A 21,198-nucleotide genomic window follows, 5' to 3' on the forward strand; every position below is an offset into this window, starting at 1 on the left:
TACTGAAGACTAGGCCTCGGCAGTTGTGGTTCCAGAAAATGATTTTGATTGCTCCTTAATAAAATTTCTTTGAAGTCTCATAAAATTTGCCAAAGAGTTCAGCAACCTGACTGCAAAGGTACCTGAAGCATAAACACACTTCACAAATTTGTCAATCACCCCTAAACTCCCTTAAGAGGATGGACAATGGAACTCTGCCCAGCAAGTTCCTTTTTTGTAGCTGCCACCATGACCATGACATCTACTGTCACCCCTTTACCCCAAAATTCTCTTCCTACTAGTGGAGCCAGAATCATGTCTGGTTTTTTGGGGACTGTCTCAACTGAATCAGGTTCCTTCCATACCTGCCTAGAGACCAAATTAATTAGCTTATCATGAGCATAGAAACCAGGTCGGTAGATGGGCTAGGTCCAAAGGCCTTCAGAAATACTGCTTCCTCTGGAAAAGGGTCTTGGAAAGACCAGCCACCCTTCTGCTTAAGAATCTCAAGAATGTCTCTAAATGAGATTTCCATCAAGTGTTAATTTTGTGGACCCTTCTCCATTGAAATCAGTATTCTCAGTGATTGACTCTTAAGGAGAGTCCAAGTGCCTCCTTTTGCACTTTGTCTTCCTAGGGACTTCCTCGGTGGGACAGCTTGGTGAAGCATCAGAATAGATTAGAATACCCTGCTGGGTAGTCTGGAAGCTTTCAGCTTGCTGTCCCTGTGGGGTAAAATTCTGAGGCACAAGGCCCAAAGACATCTCAAAAGTAGAGGGTGGATTAGAGGGGATAGGTTCCATCTGACCTGCCAGAGCACAGAACACTCTCTTCATAACCTCAAAAGCACATCACTCCCGAGAGAAGGAAGACAACAGAGATGAGAAAGGTGGCTTCTGGCCCATCACCTCCGTCCACTCCAAAAACAACCCACCAAAGGCAAAGGTTGGAGCTCAGCTGTCTAGTGCTGAGGCTCCAAGAAAAAGAGACTGCTCTGAAAATCTCAGTCTTGACTCCGAACCCCTGGGTCTAAAAGGGATGCTTCAACTTTAAGAGTCATCCGGCTCTGAGGATGTTAGAGACTGTGCACTTGGAGCACTATTTGGATCCAAAGAAAGTGCTTTCTTCAGATCTGAATCAGACGGACCTGGAAAGCTCAGATCCAAGGACTCTAAAGCTACAGGATGGATTAGAAAAGGAGCTGTAATGGGTGGTGTAGTAGATGATCGGGCTTCCTGACCCGAAGAGGTAGGGAGCTGTAAAAGCACTCCCATCTGAAGTTGTGCTGTGAGGAATTTCCTTATTCTTTCCACATCTCCTTCAGTAAGACTCTGGGAGGAGCAAGCTAATGCTAGAGTCAGAGATTTGGAGCACCTTTCTAAAAATGGAGAAGGCACTCTGGACGAGACTGGATGCTGATAAGAATAAGCAGCCCTTTGTGGAGGCTTTGGATCCGAGGATGTAGGATCCGATACCAATTTGGTTGGATCTGACAGTCTGACAGTAATTTCGGATCCGATCTTTCTTTCTTGGCTCTGAAGAGGAAGAAGGCTGAAGATTCAGGTGGTCTAGACCTGTTTGCAGGGTCTCTAGTCTCGTGTTTGGTGACTGAGCCTCAAAATGGCCTTGGAAAATGAAGTTGGCAGCAAGCCTTTCAAAATCAATTTCTTCGGTCAGCCAAAGTTCAGCTATTAAACCCACAACAGATGCTAGATTCTTTTGTCCCAAGCAGTATACACAAAACTTATGGGAATCAGGAAAGGGTAATATGTGCCCACACTTTTTAAATCCCACTGATCTTTCCTTTGGAAATGCTGACAAAATTATACCATAACAAAAAACTAAACTTTTTTTTTCAAACTTGAAAGGAGAGAAAAGCCAAATACCAGCAAAGGTAAACAGAAAAAAATACAAACATTTGTACAAAGAAAAGAAATACACCAACTATGGTTTAGAGAGATGGACTTTAAGGGATAGGAAAGGACAGACTACACTTACCAATAAAGTTTATGTAAAGTAGAAGTCAATAGAGCTAATTAAAGGAATTTAAATCTAAAGATCAACTGATTAATTAAGAAGTTTTTGAAAGTTAAGTAAAAAGGACTTATCTCACACTCAACAATTTGAGAGTTAAAGGCAGCCAAGTCTAGATGGATAAGCGGCAAACAAGATCTGACAGATGTTAGAAGTTGATGGAAAATGGGTAAGGAAGGAGCTCCAAGAGTTTTTGGTGGCTACAAGATAGAATAAAGGCCAAGTCTGATCCAAGCATCGGATCCAAACTAATTAGTTGAGGAATGGCTGAAAATTAACATCAGATTTAGAAGATTTATGACTTTTGCTTGGAAATGTTTACATACATATTTTTATATCCCAAGTAGTCTCCAGAGAATTTTTCATAGGGTAGACAGCAAATGTTGGAGGTGTGATGGGGCATAAATGTTGATGCTCGAGTGTATTCACTGTTTTAGTCTTGGTTTCCTTCCATCCCCCTTTCTGCTCTTTCCTTACAAGGGACATATTGATATTTACTTTCTACTGGTGGGGTTCTTCCACCAGAACCTGGCTCCTGACAGGTTAGGGCAAGAAAAATTGATGTAATGGCATTGGCTGCCTTACTTTATACTACTGACGACCTAACGTCAGTCCTGAAGTGACAGCAACCGACGCAGAAATACTAAGCCTCTGACATTCCGGCCAGCCAAGGGCTACCCTGGCAGGGATAACAAAAATGTGATGACTGCAAGAGTGAAACATGAAGAACATCAATATATAGAGGGAGGAATGAGGTTTAAAAGAAGGCAAAACCTGAATGAGCTTATATAATGTTTGACTGAGAATGACTGGGTAGATTATAAGTTATGTATAATGTTCGCAACTAGAATTTTGTCAGTATGGATTGTGATGTAATATGCTTGCAACTAGGACTGGGGCAATATGGTTTGTTGTCATTTATATACATGTATGATTGCCTATGTCATAAATGATAACAAAGATGTTTGTTGCTAAAAAAGCTCCAAGGTATCATATTTAATGCAATGAATGTTTACAATTAAGAAATTTTATAATGCAATTTCAGTGAATACATAGCATAATAAAATTTGTATTCATAGTCACAAACATTAGATCTACAAGCCTTGTACTGAGACTTTACAGACACAAGACTGATGTACAAGACAGGTAGGAATAATTTAAGAAATACAACAGAGTGAGGTATTAGAGGAGATATGCTAATAGAGAAGTACTGATGGAACAGTAATTTGGTTGTGCTAAGCAGAAGTAGGTATAGCAGTTTAAAGAGTACAATAAAGTGAGGTGTTAGAAGTGGATAAGTCAGTTAAGTGATTTAATGCTTTAAAGGGAGATATAACAAAGGGGGTGAAGGGTATTAAAGAGCCATGTCCCACATGAGGAGCATGGACAAAACTAGGAGGCAGACAGGAAATCTTTAATAGTTAGAAAAGCTGAAGGTGTGTGACAGACCTACAAAGATAACCACAAAAATGCAGTAACTGGGACTCCGCAAAAAAAATATCACTTAGAACTTTAGCATAAAAGTCTATAACCATTTTCATCTGTATCTCAACGACGACTTCTGTTCTAGAAAAATCTTAACAGGTTCTGTTTGTATGCAATGATACTACCTGACCGCTGGCACTATTGTTTCCACTGTTACACTTGATTAAATAAATATACATGAAAGAAATAACTGTGACACAAATAAAAGTACAACGGTACTGTGTGCACACAAAAGGTTCTGCATACTAGTTCACAGGACTGGCTCCATGACAGAAAGCTGACTTATCTAATTGTCATAAGTGTGATTACAAGAGAGTGCAATTTTCTACAACAACCAAAATCTGAAACTCAAAGTCACGAATTACAAAAATCATACTTTAGTTAGTGGATGACTTATGAGTCTCATTTAAGCCTGGCACCACATGGTACTTCCAGTCAATTATTCACCATGGAATGAGTAAGGCCAATTTATAACCAAATGAAATAGGTTACTTCAAGTACAAAAAGGGAAAATGGCTAGACTTAAAATGTCCCACAAGCTAGCCTAGTACTTAGCTATGAACCTATAAAGCGCATATATCCTAATACTTGGCTATGAACCTATAAGGGTGGCTAGCCTAGTACTTATATATGAACCTGTAAGCACAGCCGGCCTAGTACATACCTATGAACCTGTAAGGGCAGCGAGTCTAGACCTATGAATCTACAAGGGCGGCTAGCCTAGTACTTTCCTATGAACTTATGAGGACAGTTAGTCTAGTACTTATCTATGAACTGTACACTATCTACAGCCACAGTGTAGTCAATGCAGTCATTAATATGTATGAATGCAAGTCACTTCATCCTAAGCAGGACTAAATCATAAAATACAATAGTTTAAGCAAAAAATGACCCAATTTATACCTACCTTGATGTACTCCACTTTAAGAAGGTGTGATCCAGTATTATCTGCTGAAGTTATTAAATGCAGTGGCTGATTTTCTGCATCTGAAACAGAAAATGTATTTTATTAATTTATTTTAACAAGCAGGTGGACAGGACCACTGAGGCCAATATTCAGCTACAACCTAGTTATCTCATCATTTTAAGACGATGTAGCTACAGAAACAAAAATGAATAATGTTTTACAATTAACAGATATTTCTTCACATCAGCTGATGTGTGAAAGTCCCTCATCAGTGGGCGGAGCTCTGATTCCCTATCTTGAAATCCTCAGTTCAACTACTATTTTCTGTTTAGCTCCAGTGCTCAGTATTGTGACTAGCATGACATCACACACTGGCTGAGTGCAAAATACCCAGCTCCCACTGCTTGCCAAATTTAGTAAACAAGCACTAATAAATATCCTCAGAGGTGGAGTCCCTTACAAATCAGCTAATATAGTAGTGCACATACCTGTTTCACCTGAGATCAACAGTCCTCCTCTGTGAAAACGCTGCTGGAAAGAATTTCAAACCATTTTAACCACCACCCAGGAAGTCAGACCCAGAGGAGGGCAAACAGCAAAGTTCTGCAAATACAGTCCTGCAAAACTTTGCTCTAAACACGACCAAACTCCTGAAGCCAGTCTAATCAGCAGTACTTTGTCCATGTGCTCCACCACGTTTACATACTTATATGAGTTTGTTAACTGGGGTAGAACATTGACCAACAGGTCAAGATGTGGCAAGCACGTTTGTAATTAACATATTTGCAAATAAAGAACTGGAACCACCCAGGAATCATGTTGTAGTAGTCTTTTACTAAAAACAAGCTCAACTATGCGATTAACTAAAACATGCTCAACTATTCGATTACCCAACTGACAGTAAAACACTATTCAGTTAACAATCCACTTGAAAAGGGTTTGCTTCACCACTACCAGCCTTTGTCTCCTTAAGCAAAGGATATGAACAGCTGTTCCATCTTCTAGAATACATGCACACTCTAAAGATAACATCTGACTGAGTGAAAATCATACAAAAGGGTTACTACCTCTGGTTTCTGCTCTCGGAAAGAAAATGGAGTGGATAATTTGACACTACTTTTTAAGCAAATGAGGGTCAACCCTCAATAGTACCAAAACCCACAGTCTAATGCTCTAACAACCTGCAAGCAGAGATGATGTTCATCAATGCATGGGTCTTCCAAGAGTAATGTCACAGCAGTCAAAGCATAGGCATGAGTGAGGAAGAAACAAAACTAATCATCTTCCAACCCACCAAACATACTCAAAACAGCTCTCACTTTAACATCACAGCAAAAGACAACACCACTATACACCCAACTGAACACACCAAATTGCTAGGACTGGAAACAGACCAACTAAAATTTGACATTCACATATCCATGTCCACAAAAAATTAGGAGCGTTATACAGAAATAAGCAACTTCTCACCAAAGCAGCAAAGATTTCAATAACAAATTCCCACCTTATCTCCACCCTACTTTATGCCTCTCCAATATATACCAACCTAAGGCAATGCGATCTAAACAAGGTAGAGACCTGCTACAACAAAATCGCCAAATTCGCCACAGGGGCATCCTACCGTAGCCACCACCATCTCTCACTTGCTGAACTGGGCTGGCTTGAACTCCCTCACCTCCTTCAGTGGTATCAACTCTCACTCGCCCACAAACTAGTAGACCATCCTCTCAATGTCCCATCCCTCCAGAATCTACTCCAACCCTATCGCACCACCAGACCACTAAGATCCAGCAACAAAAATCACTTGCAGATCACTAAAGCCAATAACTCTGCTGGTGAAGCACTATTCTCTTGCACCATAGCCAAATTATGGAACTCCCTTCCACCCACAATTACCTCCGTACCATCATGCACCCACTTTACAACTTCACTAAAAGCGCACCTAAAAACATGCTGGCTATGCCCTTGCAACTCCCACTCTAATATCACCCAGCCCATTCAACCACTACCTTTCTTTCCACTCCACTAACTACCTTGATTATAGCAAGTTCAGATGCTCATAAGCCTAGTACTTTATTATACAGCAGGAACTTCTTATTGTAACATTTGTTAATGTCTGTTATGTACTTCACAGATAAAGATTCTAGTTGTCTACTGATGTACTATGTTCATCTGTAAATATGTTGTAAGTAACTGCTATGTTAAATTGTTAATCGCTATGTAATCCAATATAACTACTGCCTTGTTTAAACTGTGGAGCTTTTCTCCCTGGGCCTCTGCTGAAAATGGACCTACGTCCAGTCGGACACTCCCGGTCAACAAATGTAAATAAATAAATGTAAACCTGTCGCAATGGAAGTCAGCTGCAAAGCAGGGGGAGAATTCCATAACTGAGGGTGGACATGCAGAATTTCCTTAAATAACTCCTCCTACTCAGTACTGCAGAAGTACAGCACCGCTGGGGGCAAATAAACCTCTATTTTATATATATATATATATATATATATATATAAATCTATCTATATCTATATATAGCCTGCCCTGCAAGTGGATTTTTCACATCTCTGCCATCTCAACTTTCTGCATCACCCTTTTCAATACTTGGCTTCTGTGTATTCCCTTCTGTATAACTCTGGTAGCCCATTCCATGGGCCAACAAATGTCTATCTACAGATTCACTGGCCCTTACACTGCATACTGAATGTGTGCGCTCACCATCCAGTCCTTCCTGGTCAAGATTTTTTATGATGATAAAATGTCTCCTGAATACCTCCCTGACACAATCATATGCATCGCTATCATGCTTCCCTGCTTTGTTCCCATTTCTAATGATAAGAGCTCTAGTTGCTGGTCATAACCTTTCCCTCCAGCACAAGCAGATTTCTGGTGTTTCATACAGTTTCATGTCCCTTTCCTTGTATGGCTTCTAGAAAGTAAAGTTGTGTACACTTATAAATGCTGATGTTCGAGTGTATTCACTGTTGCAGTCATCACATTTGGGTTATCTGCTTGCAGTAGCACTCAGTCGGCCTGATTAACAAAGTCTTGGGTCCTGCGTCAGCTGCTGTTTCTTCTTCTTCAGTGACGTCAGGTAGTCAGGGGTATAAAACATGCAGCCGAAGCCATTACATCAGTTTTTCTTGTCCCAGACGTCAGGTGCCCCCTTAATGGGAAGCAATAAAACATATATATTGAGATATATATATATATATATATATATATATACACACACACAAGGATATACCTCCAATAAAAAAGCAAATACACCAAAAAGCTTTTAAGTATAGTAGAGTAGAGGTATAACCAAAAAAGGTCAGGCGGATGGAGGGAGGGTAACCAGGACTGCAACAGTGAATACACTCGAACATCTACATTTATGCCAAGTGTACACAACTGTACTATGTTTGTCATGTTTCACTGTTGCAGTCATCACATTTGGGTACATTCCCAAAGCTAAAGATGGGAGAATGAATTTAGACAGCATTAGGACCAGCTATAAGACCCTGCAAGACTGCAGTGGCAAAGTCAACTCTGGATTTAGAGAAAATTTGCAAATGGTAATGCTTGGTGAAAGTATGTACAGAACTCCAGGTAGCAGCTTCTTGGATGTCCCTAGTAGGGACACCTCTGAGAAAGGCTGTAGAAGTATATGCAGCCCTGGTTGAATGGGGTCTGATCTCCTGTGGGATAGGTTTTCTATGGTGCTTATAGCAGAAATGAATGCAATGGCCTATCCATTTAGAAATGGTTTGCTTTGAAATAGCCTTCCCCTCTGCCCCTGCAGCAAATGCCACCAGCAATTGTTCAGATTTCCCTTGAGGTTTAGTGCTGTCCAAGTAAAATCTAAGTTGTCTGTGCACATCTAAGGAGTGCAGTATCCATTCCCATTTGTTCTGTGGATTAGAAAAAAAGGTTGGCAAATGAATGGACTGATTAAAAGCCACAATGGATACCACCTTGGGCATGAAGGAGGGATTGGTTCTGAGGGACACCCTGTCCACATGAAAGATGATGAAAGGCTCCACTGCCATAAAGGCCTGTAATTCAGATACCCTTCTTGCTGAAGTGATTGCTAAAAGGAAAGCTGTTTTCCAAGAAAGGAATTTTAAATCTACACTAGCAGCTGGCTCGAAAGGAGGAAGAGTGAGTTTCTCCAATACAAAGTTAAGGTCCCAGGCTGGGGTTGGGGCTCTCCTGGGTGCTCTTAAATTGTTGGCCCCTCTGAGGAACTGCTTGAGCAGTGGATGAGAGAGGAGGGGAGGCTCTGTGTTATAATGAGCTGCAATGGCTGAGGTGTGAATTTTGATAGAGGAAAAAGAAAGGCCCTTGTGAAGTAGCTCAGTTAAGTATTGTAAAATCTGGGGTAAGTTGGGTGTTTCTGTGCTCATCCCTTGAGAATGGTTCCAGGCACAGAATCTTTTCCATTTTTCAGCATAAGATTTTCTAGTACTAGGCCTCCTTGCCTCTAATTCTGGTCTTTGGTGCAGGCTGGAGAAGTTGTTTGACCGCAACTGAGCTACAAAATATAAGTATTTTTTGATTATTTTAACAGATTACTGTTTTTATAATTTAATATATATAAAGCACTTTGTCTATTCAGAATCTTCAGAAATCTTTTTCTGTTTAAAAACTTTCATAGCTTGTTGTCTTAGGCTATTGTACAAACTGAAACATTTACTCTGTGTAATTATCTCTTGGCTAGTGGGGGCTGGTTCTTTTGTGTTCTTGTAAAAAAAAAGTTGTGTTTCTGGTCTTTGGTGCAGGCTGGAGAAGTTGTTTGACCGCAACTGAGCTACAAAATATAAGTATTTTTGATTATTTTAACAGATTACTGTTTTTATAATTTAATATATATAAAGCACTTTGTCTATTCAGAATCTTCAGAAATCTTTTTCTGTTTAAAACTTTCATAGCTTGTTGTCTTAGGCTATTGTATAAACTGAAACATTTACTCTGTGTAATTATCTCTTGGCTAGTGGGGCTGGTTCTTTTGTGTTCTTGTAAAAAAGTTGTGTTTCTGGTCTTTGGTGCAGGCTGGAGAAGTTGTTTGACCGCAACTGAGCTACAAAATATAAGTATTTTTGATTATTTTAACAGATTACTGTTTTTATAATTTAATATATATAAAACACTTTGTCTATTCAGAATCTTCAGAAATCTTTTTCTGTTTAAAACTTTCATAGCTTGTTGTCTTAGGCTATTGTATAAACTGAAACATTTACTCTGTGTAATTATCTCTTGACTAGTGGGGCTGGTTCTTTTGTGTTCTTGTAAAAAAAAGTTGTGTTTCTGGTCTTTGGTGCAGGCTGGAGAAGTTGTTTGACCGCAACTGAGCTACAAAATATAAGTATTTTTTGATTATTTTAACAGATTACTGTTTTTATAATTTAATATATATAAAGCACTTTGTCTATTCAGAATCTTCAGAAATCTTTTTCTGTTTAAAAACTTTCATAGCTTGTTGTCTTAGGCTATTGTATAAACTGAAACATTTACTCTGTGTAATTATCTCTTGGCTAGTGGGGGCTGGTTCTTTTGTGTTCTTGTAAAAAAAAAGTTGTGTTTCTGGTCTTTGGTGCAGGCTGGAGAAGTTGTTTGACCGCAACTGAGCTACAAAATATAAGTATTTTTTTGATTATTTTAACAGATTACTGTTTTTATAATTTAATATATATAAAGCACTTTGTCTATTCAGAATCTTCAGAAATCTTTTTCTGTTTAAAAACTTTCATAGCTTGTTGTCTTAGGCTATTGTATAAACTGAAACATTTACTCTGTGTAATTATCTCTTGGCTAGTGGGGCTGGTTCTTTTGTGTTCTTGTAAAAAAAAAGTTGTGTTTCTGGTCTTTGGTGCAGGCTGGAGAAGTTGTTTGACCGCAACTGAGCTACAAAATATAAGTATTTTTTGATTATTTTAACAGATTACTGTTTTTATAATTTAATATATATAAAGCACTTTGTCTATTCAGAATCTTCAGAAATCTTTTTTCTGTTTAAAAACTTTCATAGCTTGTTGTCTTAGGCTATTGTATAAACTGAAACATTTACTCTGTGTAATTATCTCTTGGCTAGTGGGGCTGGTTCTTTTGTGTTCTTGTAAAAAAAAGTTGTGTTTCTGGTCTTTGGTGCAGGCTGGAGAAGTTGTTTGACCAAACTGAGCTACAAAATATAAGTATTTTTTGATTATTTTAACAGATTACTGTTTTTATAATTTAATATATATAAAGCACTTTGTCTATTCAGAATCTTCAGAAATCTTTTTCTGTTTAAAACTTTCATAGCTTGTTGTCTTAGGCTATTGTATCAACTAATACATTTACTCTGTGTAATTATCTCTTGGCTAGTGGGGCTGGTTCTTTTGTGTTCTTGTATCAAAGAGTTGTGTTTCTGGTCTTTGGTGCAGGCTGGAGAAGTTGTTTGACCGCAACTGAGCTACAAAATATAAGTATTTTTTGATTATTTTAACAGATTACTGTTTTTATAATTTAATATATATAAAGCACTTTGTCTATTCAGAATCTTCAGAAATCTTTTTCTGTTTAAAAACTTTCATAGCTTGTTGTCTTAGGCTATTGTATAAACTGAAACATTTACTCTGTGTAATTATCTCTTGGCTAGTGGGGCTGGTTCTTTTGTGTTCTTGTAAAAAAAAGTTGTGTTTCTGGTCTTTGGTGCAGGCTGGAGAAGTTGTTTGACCGCAACTGAGCTACAAAATATAAGTATTTTTTGATTATTTTAACAGATTACTGTTTTATAATTTAATATATATAAAGCACTTTGTCTATTCAGAATCTTCAGAAATCTTTTTCTGTTTAAAAACTTTCATAGCTTGTTGTCTTAGGCTATTGTATAAACTGAAACATTTACTCTGTGTAATTATCTCTTGGCTAGTGGGGGCTGGTTCTTTTGTGTTCTTGTAAAAAAAAGTTGTGTTTCTGGTCTTTGGTGCAGGCTGGAGAAGTTGTTTGACCGCAACTGAGCTACAAAATATAAGTATTTTTTGATTATTTTAACAGATTACTGTTTTTATAATTTAATATATATAAAGCACTTTGTCTATTCAGAATCTTCAGAAATCTTTTTCTGTTTAAAAACTTTCATAGCTTGTTGTCTTAGGCTATTGTATAAACTGAAACATTTACTCTGTGTAATTATCTCTTGGCTAGTGGGGGCTGGTTCTTTTGTGTTCTTGTAAAAAAAAAAGTTGTGTTTCTGGTCTTTGGTGCAGGCTGGAGAAGTTGTTTGACCGCAAATGAGCTACAAAATATAAGTATTTTTTGATTATTTTAACAGATTGCTGTTTTTATAATTTAATATATATAAAGCACTTTGTCTATTCAGAATCTTCAGAAATCTTTTTCTGTTTAAAAACTTTCATAGCTTGTTGTCTTAGGCTATTGTATAAACTGAAACATTTACTCTGTGTAATTATCTCTTGGCTAGTGGGGGCTGGTTCTTTTGTGTTCTTGTAAAAAAAAAGTTGTGTTTCTGGTCTTTGGTGCAGGCTGGAGAAGTTGTTTGACCGCAACTGAGCTACAAAATATAAGTACTTTTTGATTATTTTAACAGATTACTGTTTTATAATTTAATATATATAAAGCACTTTGTCTATTCAGAATCTTCAGAAATCTTTTTCTGTTTAAAAACTTTCATAGCTTGTTGTCTTAGGCTATTGTATAAACTGAAACATTTACTCTGTGTAATTATCTCTTGGCTAGTGGGGCTGGTTCTTTTGTGTTCTTGTAAAAAAAAGTTGTGTTTCTGGTCTTTGGTGCAGGCTGGAGAAGTTGTTTGACCGCAACTGAGCTACAAAATATAAGTATTTTTGATTATTTTAACAGATTACTGTTTTTATAATTTAATATATATAAAGCACTTTGTCTATTCAGAATCTTCAGAAATCTTTTTCTGTTTAAAAACTTTCATAGCTTGTTGTCTTAGGCTATTGTAAAAACTGAAACATTTACTCTGTGTAATTATCTCTTGGCTAGTGGGGGCTGGTTCTTTTGTGTTCTTGTAAAAAAAAAGTTGTGTTTCTGGTCTTTGGTGCAGGCTGGAGAAGTTGTTTGACCGCAACTGAGCTACAAAATATAAGTATTTTTGATTATTTTAACAGATTACTGTTTTTATAATTTAATATATATAAAGCACTTTGTCTATTCAGAATCTTCAGAAATCTTTTTCTGTTTAAAAACTTTCATAGCTTGTTGTCTTAGGCTATTGTATAAACTGAAACATTTACTCTGTGTAATTATCTCTTGGCTAGTGGGGGCTGGTTCTTTTGTGTTCTTGTAAAAAAAAAGTTGTGTTTCTGGTCTTTGGTGCAGGCTGGAGAAGTTGTTTGACCAAATGAGCTACAAAATATAAGTATTTTTTGATTATTTTAACAGATTGCTGTTTTTATAATTTAATATATATAAAGCACTTTGTCTATTCAGAATCTTCAGAAATCTTTTTCTGTTTAAAACTTTTCATAGCTTGTTGTCTTAGGCTATTGTATAAACTGGAACTATTACTCTGTGTAATTATCTCTTGGCTAGTGGGGCTGGTTCTTTTGTGTTCTTGTAAAAAAAGTTGTGTTTCTGGTCTTTGGTGCAGGCTGGAGAAGTTGTTTGACCGCAAATGAGCTACAAAATATAAGTATTTTTTGATTATTTTAACAGATTGCTGTTTTTATAATTTAATATATATAAAGCACTTTGTCTATTCAGAATCTTCAGAAATCTTTTTCTGTTTAAAAACTTTCATAGCTTGTTGTCTTAGGCTATTTTGTCCCACCCTCCCTCCCTGTTGGTGTCTTGCTCTTATACTTGGTGGCTTTGCAGTTGCCCGCCCCTACTGTGACACACCTCCCAGTCTAGTGTCATTAGCTCATTCTTCTTAATACAGAGAGAACATTTGATAAGGCCTTCTGTTCCTCCTTTTTACCTTTTCAAAAAGTAAAACAAAACTTTTTTTCTTCTTCGCCGGAACCTTCTTGTGTTCTGACTGTCCTTCTCAAACATATTGGAAATATACAGTATATTTCAGAGCATTTGTTATAACTGTATTTGCTATAACTGATTTAAGTATTTTTTTCTGGCTTTTTGAATATTTACTGCTTAGCGACTGCATCTTAGCCTGTTTATACAGCTCTGCATTCTATTTAAACTGTTTTTGTGTTGATTAACTGTTTTGCACTCTTAAAAAGTTATTTGTTGCTTAATTTTACCTGTAGGCTAACACACTCAAGTGTGCTAGCCACTTAAAAGCATTTATAGCATTTACTGTCTGTTTTTTTCCTTGTCTCTGTAAAAAAAAAAAAAAAAACTCTTGTTTTCCCACCTTACTGAACTAGAGTAGTCCAGTTTCAGAGTTGCTGATCCCTGGGCTTTGTTTTTAGTTCCTGTTACTGATCCATTGCCTTATTAGGAAGGAGGGAAGTTTCTTTGCTTACCAGTGGGAGTGGGAAGCACTGAGCAGCCTTTTTGTCCGAATTGGTGAAGTTTCAGCCAGAAACTAGTAGTCTATTGGTCGTTTTGGGCCAATTCCTAGCTCCTTTCAGCCCCTGCTATAAAACACGCTAAACACGTGTTTTCCAGCTTGTACCAACTCTGCACAGATCCTCGTGGTGGCCTGCAGAGTGATCCAAGTAGCAGAGAGCTAAAAGAGTGACTTTCTACCAGATATAAGTATTTTTTGTGGCTTTCCCACTGTTATTAAGCTAGCGACTGCATTTCGCCTGTTTTACTGCTACTTTAAGTGATTTCTGCATTTTACACTGTTTATTGCACTTTAAGTTACTAATTGTTGCAAATTGTTTCTGTAGGCTACACACTAAAGTGCTAGCCGATTTACAGCATTTATAGCATTTACTGTCTGTTTTTTCCTTATCTCTGTAATAAAACAAAAATCTCTTGTTTTCCCACTTTACTGAACTAGAGTAGTCCAGTTTCAGAGTTGCTGATCCCTGGGCTTTGTTTTTAGTTCCTGTTACTGATCCATTGCCTTATTAGGAAGGAGGGAAGTTTCTTTGCTTACCAGTGGGAGTGGGAAGCACTGAGCGCCTTTTGTCCGATTTGGTGAAGTTTCAGCCAGAAACTAGTAGTCCATTGGTCGTTTTGGGCCAATTCCTAGCTCCCTTCAGCCCCCTGCTATAAAACACGCTAAACTGTACTGCTGATCTAACCAGCATATCCTATAACTGAAAAGTTCATCTCTACTTGATTCCCAAGTAGACTATTCTCTATCTGTAAAGCCTAGCACTTACTCCTACAGTACTTGCACCTTAATAAAGCACTCTTATTATAGATAGTACCCCACCAGCCCAAAACCCACTTACCCCGGAGTCCTTTGAAAGTTCTTTATCTACTACTTCTAGTATGTCGAGGGATCAGTTGCTAGTGTCCTCTCCAGCTCAACTGGTGAACCTGGGAATATTGAGGCAATGTTACAATTGCCTCATGTACACAGACAATCCTCTCCTTCTCCCACAAAACACAAATACATGCGAGAGATGCAACTATACGGCCAAACTGGAGGCTGAGCTCTCTCAACATAGGACTGGCAAGACCAGACAGGAGGAGAAGGCAACCACACACAATACATACCCAGTCACACATGGTACCATCACAACTTCAAATCATACACATACTCACACAAAGACATACTCGGAGGCTCTGGTCAAAAATTTACCAAAACAGCAGAGGCCACCAAAGCAGACACCCAAACAACTACCACCTCACGACCCAACACATGCAACACATAGACCACACAGTCAGAGTGTCAAACAGTCACAGCCCTTAAGGCCAAACAAAATGCCAGACACACTTGTCATTGGTGATTCCATAGTCAGGCACACTACGCCCCGCCACCAGACTGAGTAAGGAGAAGGTCACAGTAAGCTGCCTGTCGGGCGCTAGAATCCGCCACATAACGCAAGCACTCAGGTCTCTCAACAGCAGGTACAAGTGCGACTCAGTCATTGTCTACGCTGGTGTCAACGACCTGAGACGCACCTCCTTGGACTACATGAAAAGGGACGCCGAGGAGCTCTCTGATTATGTAGCCCAGGCAGGTATGACCCTGACCTTGAGCAGTATCCTACCTTCACCTAGAATGATGCCACAATACAGTGATAAGATGATCAGCTTTAATAATTGGCTTAAATTCTGGTGTCATTCAAAGGGGATCCAATGTCTGTCTGCCTGGGATGACATGCTGGACAAGCCACGCTGCTTCGCAAGGGACGGCTTGCACCTGTCACCCCTGGGCTTCCGGATATTGGCAAAGGCTCTTGCCACCCCATAGTGCCTTTTTAGGCAAGGCTCAAATTCTAAACCTACCACCCTAGAACACCAAAAGGAAAAAACTAAGGGTAATGCTGCTCAATGCCAGAAGTCTCAATCTCAAGATGCACGCACTCGAGGCCCTTCTCAATATGGAGGACATCGATGTCTGTGCTGTGACAGAAACCTGGTTCAAGGCTCCTGAGAGCACCCCAGCACTAACAGGTTTCACCTCATATCATACGCCCGCCCCAAAATCCGGACAACACCAAGAAAGGAGGGGGTGTCCATATTCATAAAGGACACCCACACCTCAAGGTTGGTGGCAACGCACGATGCATCGGAGACCATCCAGGTGCAATTAACCATAGGCAAGACTGCTCTGCAATTTGTAGCATGTTACAGGCCACCCTCTCAAACTCAGGAACCTCACATGGCCTTCCTGAAAACATTGGAGGGGATAAATGTATCTCCAAACACCATCATACTAGGTGACTTCACCTACCCTAATATAGACTGGGAACACTACTCAAGCCCGAACACTCTAACCCAAAGATTCCTGGAGTTCATAAACTCAAATGCCATGGAACAACTAGTCACCATCCCCACAAGAGGTGAAAACATACTTGATCTCATCATCACGAACATGGGATCAAAATGTTCAACACCGGAAGTATACCCTCACTGGTGAGATCAGATCATAAACTAATCTCGCTGGAGGTCCTCATCCCGCCCCACCTGAAACAAAAAGACCACAGTGAAAAACTTCTCAAAAGCCGATTTCACACTTCTAAAAACTAGTGTGGTCTCCTTTAAGGCCCCTGAGCCAGTGGTAAACATTACTCAAACCGCTGAATCACTTACAAATGCCTTCTACCAGCACCTACAGGACTGCATGGATCAGGCAATCCCAAACAAAACTAAGACTCTCTGTACCAAAGGCAAGCGTCCAGTCTGGTGGACCCCAGCCATAAACAAGCTCTACAACAAAAGGAGGAAGCTACTACAAGATAGAGCAAAATCCTTGAAAGGTAAGACACCTTTGATCATTATAAGTAAAAACTAAGAGCTCTCATAAAATCATCCAAGGCAAATTTTGAGAGAAAACCGCCAAGGACTCTAAAGACAATCATAAGGCCTTCTTTAGCTATGTTAGAAACCTAGGAGGAAACTCCCAGATATGCTCAGAATTAGTTCAAAATGATGTGAAAATTACTGAACCTACACACATTGCTAACATACTGGCTGACAGGTTCAGTGCAAACTTCTCCCCCTCCCCAAAAGGAGAGATATCTATTCCAGAGGATTGTAGCCCCCAAACATCTCCAACGCCCAGGTGAGAACTGCCCTCACTAAGGCAAAACACAGCATCCATGGGACTGGATGGTGTCCCCGGCTGTGTGCTTCATGAACTCAACGAGGAATTAAACCCACAGTTAGGACAGCTGTTTAATCTTAGCCTCACCTCAGGATACGTACCCAAGGAGTGGCGCACGGCGACTGTGGTCCCACTTCATAAGGGCGGTGCCTCCACAGACCCTGGAAATTACCGCCCCATTAGCTTGACAAGCCTTATCTGCAAAGCCATGGAGAGGATCATAATGGAACTCATAAATAAAGACATAGGGAACTTGCAGACTTTGGATCCAACCCAGTTTGGATTTGTCAAAGGCAGATCCTGCCTCTTAAACTTGGTTGACTTTTTCGAGACAGTCACCAAGGCCATTGATGAGGGAAAGGCAGTCCATACAGCCTACCTCGACCTGGCAAAGGCCTTCACACAATACCCCACTCAGGTATCATCGAAAAACTCATCAGCTTGAATGTAAACCCATACATCACAAGATGGGTTGCAAACTGGCTAAGCGACAGAACCCACAGGGTCAGAGTTGCTGGAGCCATGTCAGACTCAAAGCATGTCACAAGTGGTGTCCCACAGGGCTCAGTCCTGGGTCCACTCTTGTTCGGCATCTACTTTTCTGAAGTACAAGCAAACACAGGAGGGTTATGGCTGACAAAGTTTGCAGATGACTGCAAACTGGGCGCCATAGTCGAAAACACATCTGACACAGATATCCTCCAGAAGGGCCTCACAGAAACGGATAACTGGTGCCAGAGCCATGGCCTGAAGTTAAACGCCAAAAAATGCATAGTCATACCCTTCGGGAAAAACAAGGTTACCCCTAGCTACCATAAAGGTGACAATCCACTGAGCACAGAAAAAGTCATCAGGGATCTGGGGACCCAAGTTGACAGTAGTCTTCGTTTGACACTCATGTTGCTAAAGTAGTTAGGAAAACCTTCTATATCGCCCACCTGATCATGAACGGATTCACATCTAGATCAAGGGAGGTCATCGTCCCCTGTACTCATCACTCATTAGACCTATGATTGAGTACAATGCCCCGCTCGAATGTATCTGACCAGACACCTGATGCAGCTTGAAAGGCCCCAAAAGTTCCTCACCAAAAGGATAAAGGGTCTCAAAAATATGTCTTATGCTGCCCGACTGAAAGAACTCCAGCTTTATTCAGTCTCATACCGCTTGCTCAGAGGTGACCTGTGCCTGACATATAAGGCCATGTCAAACCCAGATTTGATGAATATGCTTCACCTCAAAAATCTAGATCCCTCAGAACCACAAGGGCGGAGACTTAAACCTTGACACGGTTATAAATAGAACATGCTGGAGGGACAGATTCATCACCCAGAGACTCCCTATGCTGTGGAACAAAATCCCGGTACATGTGAGGCAGAGCACCTCGCTGGCCTTGTTCAAGAGGAATCTTGACCAATGGATGGGAGATCGCAGATATACCCCAGGGATTACTTCAGTGTCACTGCTTGACAGAGGCACAGAAAAATGATAGGCATAGTTTTTATTCAAACTAAAGGGGTGGCGAAAGCCACATAACTATGGGCTAGGCTTATAAATGCCCTTGGGCAGATAGCCTAGTATGAACCTATGAACCTATGAATCACTGGTTTACTGAGGGATGGTAAAGAAGATATTAGATAATTACTTGGGCTGCTAGGTTCAGGATTTGAAGCTGAGGGTGCAGAATCTGGTTCTCCTGCTGAGACAACAGGGTAGGGGTCTCAGGCAGGTTCCATGGGGCCAACAGTGACACACTGCACAAGAGGGGGTACCAGTGTTGGCGTGGTCAGTCTGGTGCAATCAATATCACCCTTGGTTTGTCCTGTTTGATCTTTAGTAGTACTTTGGAGAGGAGAGGCAGAGGAGGAAAGGCATAAACTGATAGGTTTTACCAACTGAAGGACCGAGCATCCACTTTCCAAGCTTGTTTGTGGGGAGTCCTTGTGCAAAATTTGTCTAATTGGTAGTTCTGGGGGGAGGCAAACAGGTCTATATCTGAGCTCCCCATTTGTTTGTCAACATGTTGAAAATCTCTGGTTCCAGTTTCCACTCATGTGGGTCCATGAGGTTTCTGCTTAGTCCGTCTAATAGTGTATTAAAGTTTTCCTGGCAGGAATTGAGCTTATAGATGCATTTGGTAGCTCAAGGCTGTGTTCCACAATGCCATGGCTAGTCTGCAGAGGGGGTAAGAATGGGTAACCCCCCCCTGCTTGTTTATGTACCACTTAACAGTGCTGTTGTCTATGTTTACCATTAATTGTCCTGGAAGAATGTGGTCCTTGAAGGCTGTCAGAGCATTCTGTACAGCTAACATTTCTTTTTGATTGATATGCAGGTAGATTTAACTTGGGTTCCATTTGCCCTGAATGCACTTTCCTGCCAGGTGAGCCCCTCATGCATAGTCTGATGCGTCTGTTAGGGTTTGGGCGGCAGGGGTAGAGTGAATGGTAGTCCCTTGTTTTGGTGGCAGGCCTCTGCCCAACAAAGGAATGCTAGGCGTAGGCAAGGTATGATAGGAATCATTGCTTCTAGATCCTGAGAATGTTGACACCATTGTAGTTTCCTCATATGCAATCTTGCATATGGAATTAGAAGAAAGCAGGAGGCCATGAACCCCAAAGCTTGCAGTACTTGCCTTGCAGATAGCAGGGTTTTTGTGGCCACTAGTTTGAAGTAGGTTGCCAAATGAATTTGTTTCTCTGGCGTGTGGAAAGCCATCTGGGAAGTTGTATTCAAGCTTGCTCCCAGGAATATAATTTGTTGACAGGGTACCAGGTGTGATTTCTTTTCGTTTATGGTGTACCCCAGACACGTTCGCACCCTTTGTACAAAGGCCAGATGATTCAAGAGTCTGTCTTGGCTTTCTGCCTGAATTAGCCAATCGTCCAGGTATGGGTATATTTGAATATTTCTTTGTCTGCAAAATGCAATGACTGGAGCTAGGCACTTTGTGAATACCCTGGGCACAGTAGATAAGCCAAAGGGCGGTGCAGAGAACTGATAGTGCGTGTGGCCTGCTTTGAAGCATAGGTATCTTCTGGAAGATTCCCTGATTGGGATGTGCAGGTATGCTTCCTTTAAACTGAGTGTTGCCAACCAGGCATTTTTGCCTAGCATAAGAATCAACTGGTGAAGCGTCAGCATCTTGAATTTTGGAATCACCAAAAAGGTGTTTAGAGTAGACAGATCCAGGATAGGATGCCATTAATTGTCTTTTCTGGGTACCAGGAAAAGTCTTGAATAGAAACCTTGTCCCTTTTCCTCTTCTGGTACAGTTTGAATAGCCTTTATGCTTAAGAGAGTACTTGCTTTTGCGCCTCTGCCCAATGATTTGGGGGTCGGTCTGGCCAACCGTTTGGGGTTGGGAACATGCGGAAGTGAAATCTGTATCCTTGGGACACATTTAAAACCCATTTGTCCTGGGTAATGAGTTTCCAGTTTTTTGCATGTAGAACAATCTTTCCCCCAAAAGGGGCAGTCCGTTGAGAAGTGCTTGGAAGTTTTAAAGTTAAGTCATTGAGACAGTTTACCATGGAGGGGGTTTACTACTCCCAGATTTGGAAGTGGGGGCTCCCCACTGCTTAGTCCTGTGCATACCCTGGGACTGAAGCCATGGCGTTCTGCTGGATCTGGGTTTGGACTGAGAAGGCCTGGTACAGGCAGGAAAGGACCATTTCTTAGAAGGCCAATGTCTGCTAAATCTTGGAGGTTGTACTTGTAAGAAATCTTTAACAGTCTGCATAGATTTAGCTTTTTCCTCCATCTTTTTAAGAACTTATTCTGCCTTATTGCCAAACAGGCAGTTATGATTTAAGGGAGCATCCAGTAATTTAGCTTTAACATGATCTGGCAAGGATTGCTCCTTAAGCCAAGCATGCCTTCTAAGTACAGACCAAGTGACAGCAGCCCTGCAAGATGCCTCTAGTGAATCAAAACCACATTGCAAAGTATGTTTTCCAACTTGTTCAGCAGAATGCATTAAATCCTTATTTTCAGCACAATCGGGAATCAACATCATTTTCTGTTTAAGCAATCCAATAATATGCTGCTGAAACTTTAACATATGAAACTGGCAGTTTAAGGCCCTAATGGCTAAAAGTTGCAGAAGTGTATACCTTCTTACCCCATCTACCCAGCGCCCTGGAGT

The 21,198-nt window shown here is 40.3% G+C and overlaps 1 protein-coding gene across 1 annotated transcript in view; it reads right to left on the reverse strand.

Annotated features, from left to right (window-relative positions):
- Positions 1 to 21,198, reverse strand: part of VPS13C (vacuolar protein sorting 13 homolog C) — a 6,956,796-nt gene that overhangs the window by 4,442,922 nt on the left and 2,492,676 nt on the right. Inside the window, exon 27 of the mRNA XM_044076309.1 lies at positions 4,406 to 4,495. Coding sequence (XP_043932244.1) covers positions 4,406 to 4,495 — 90 coding nt within the window. The remainder of the gene's footprint in view (positions 1 to 4,405; positions 4,496 to 21,198) is intronic.

This window comes from Protopterus annectens, chromosome 7.part0 (assembly GCF_019279795.1).
Source record: "Protopterus annectens isolate FY-2018-M chromosome 7.part0, PAN1.0, whole genome shotgun sequence".
Lineage (NCBI taxonomy): Eukaryota > Metazoa > Chordata > Ceratodontiformes > Protopteridae > Protopterus > Protopterus annectens.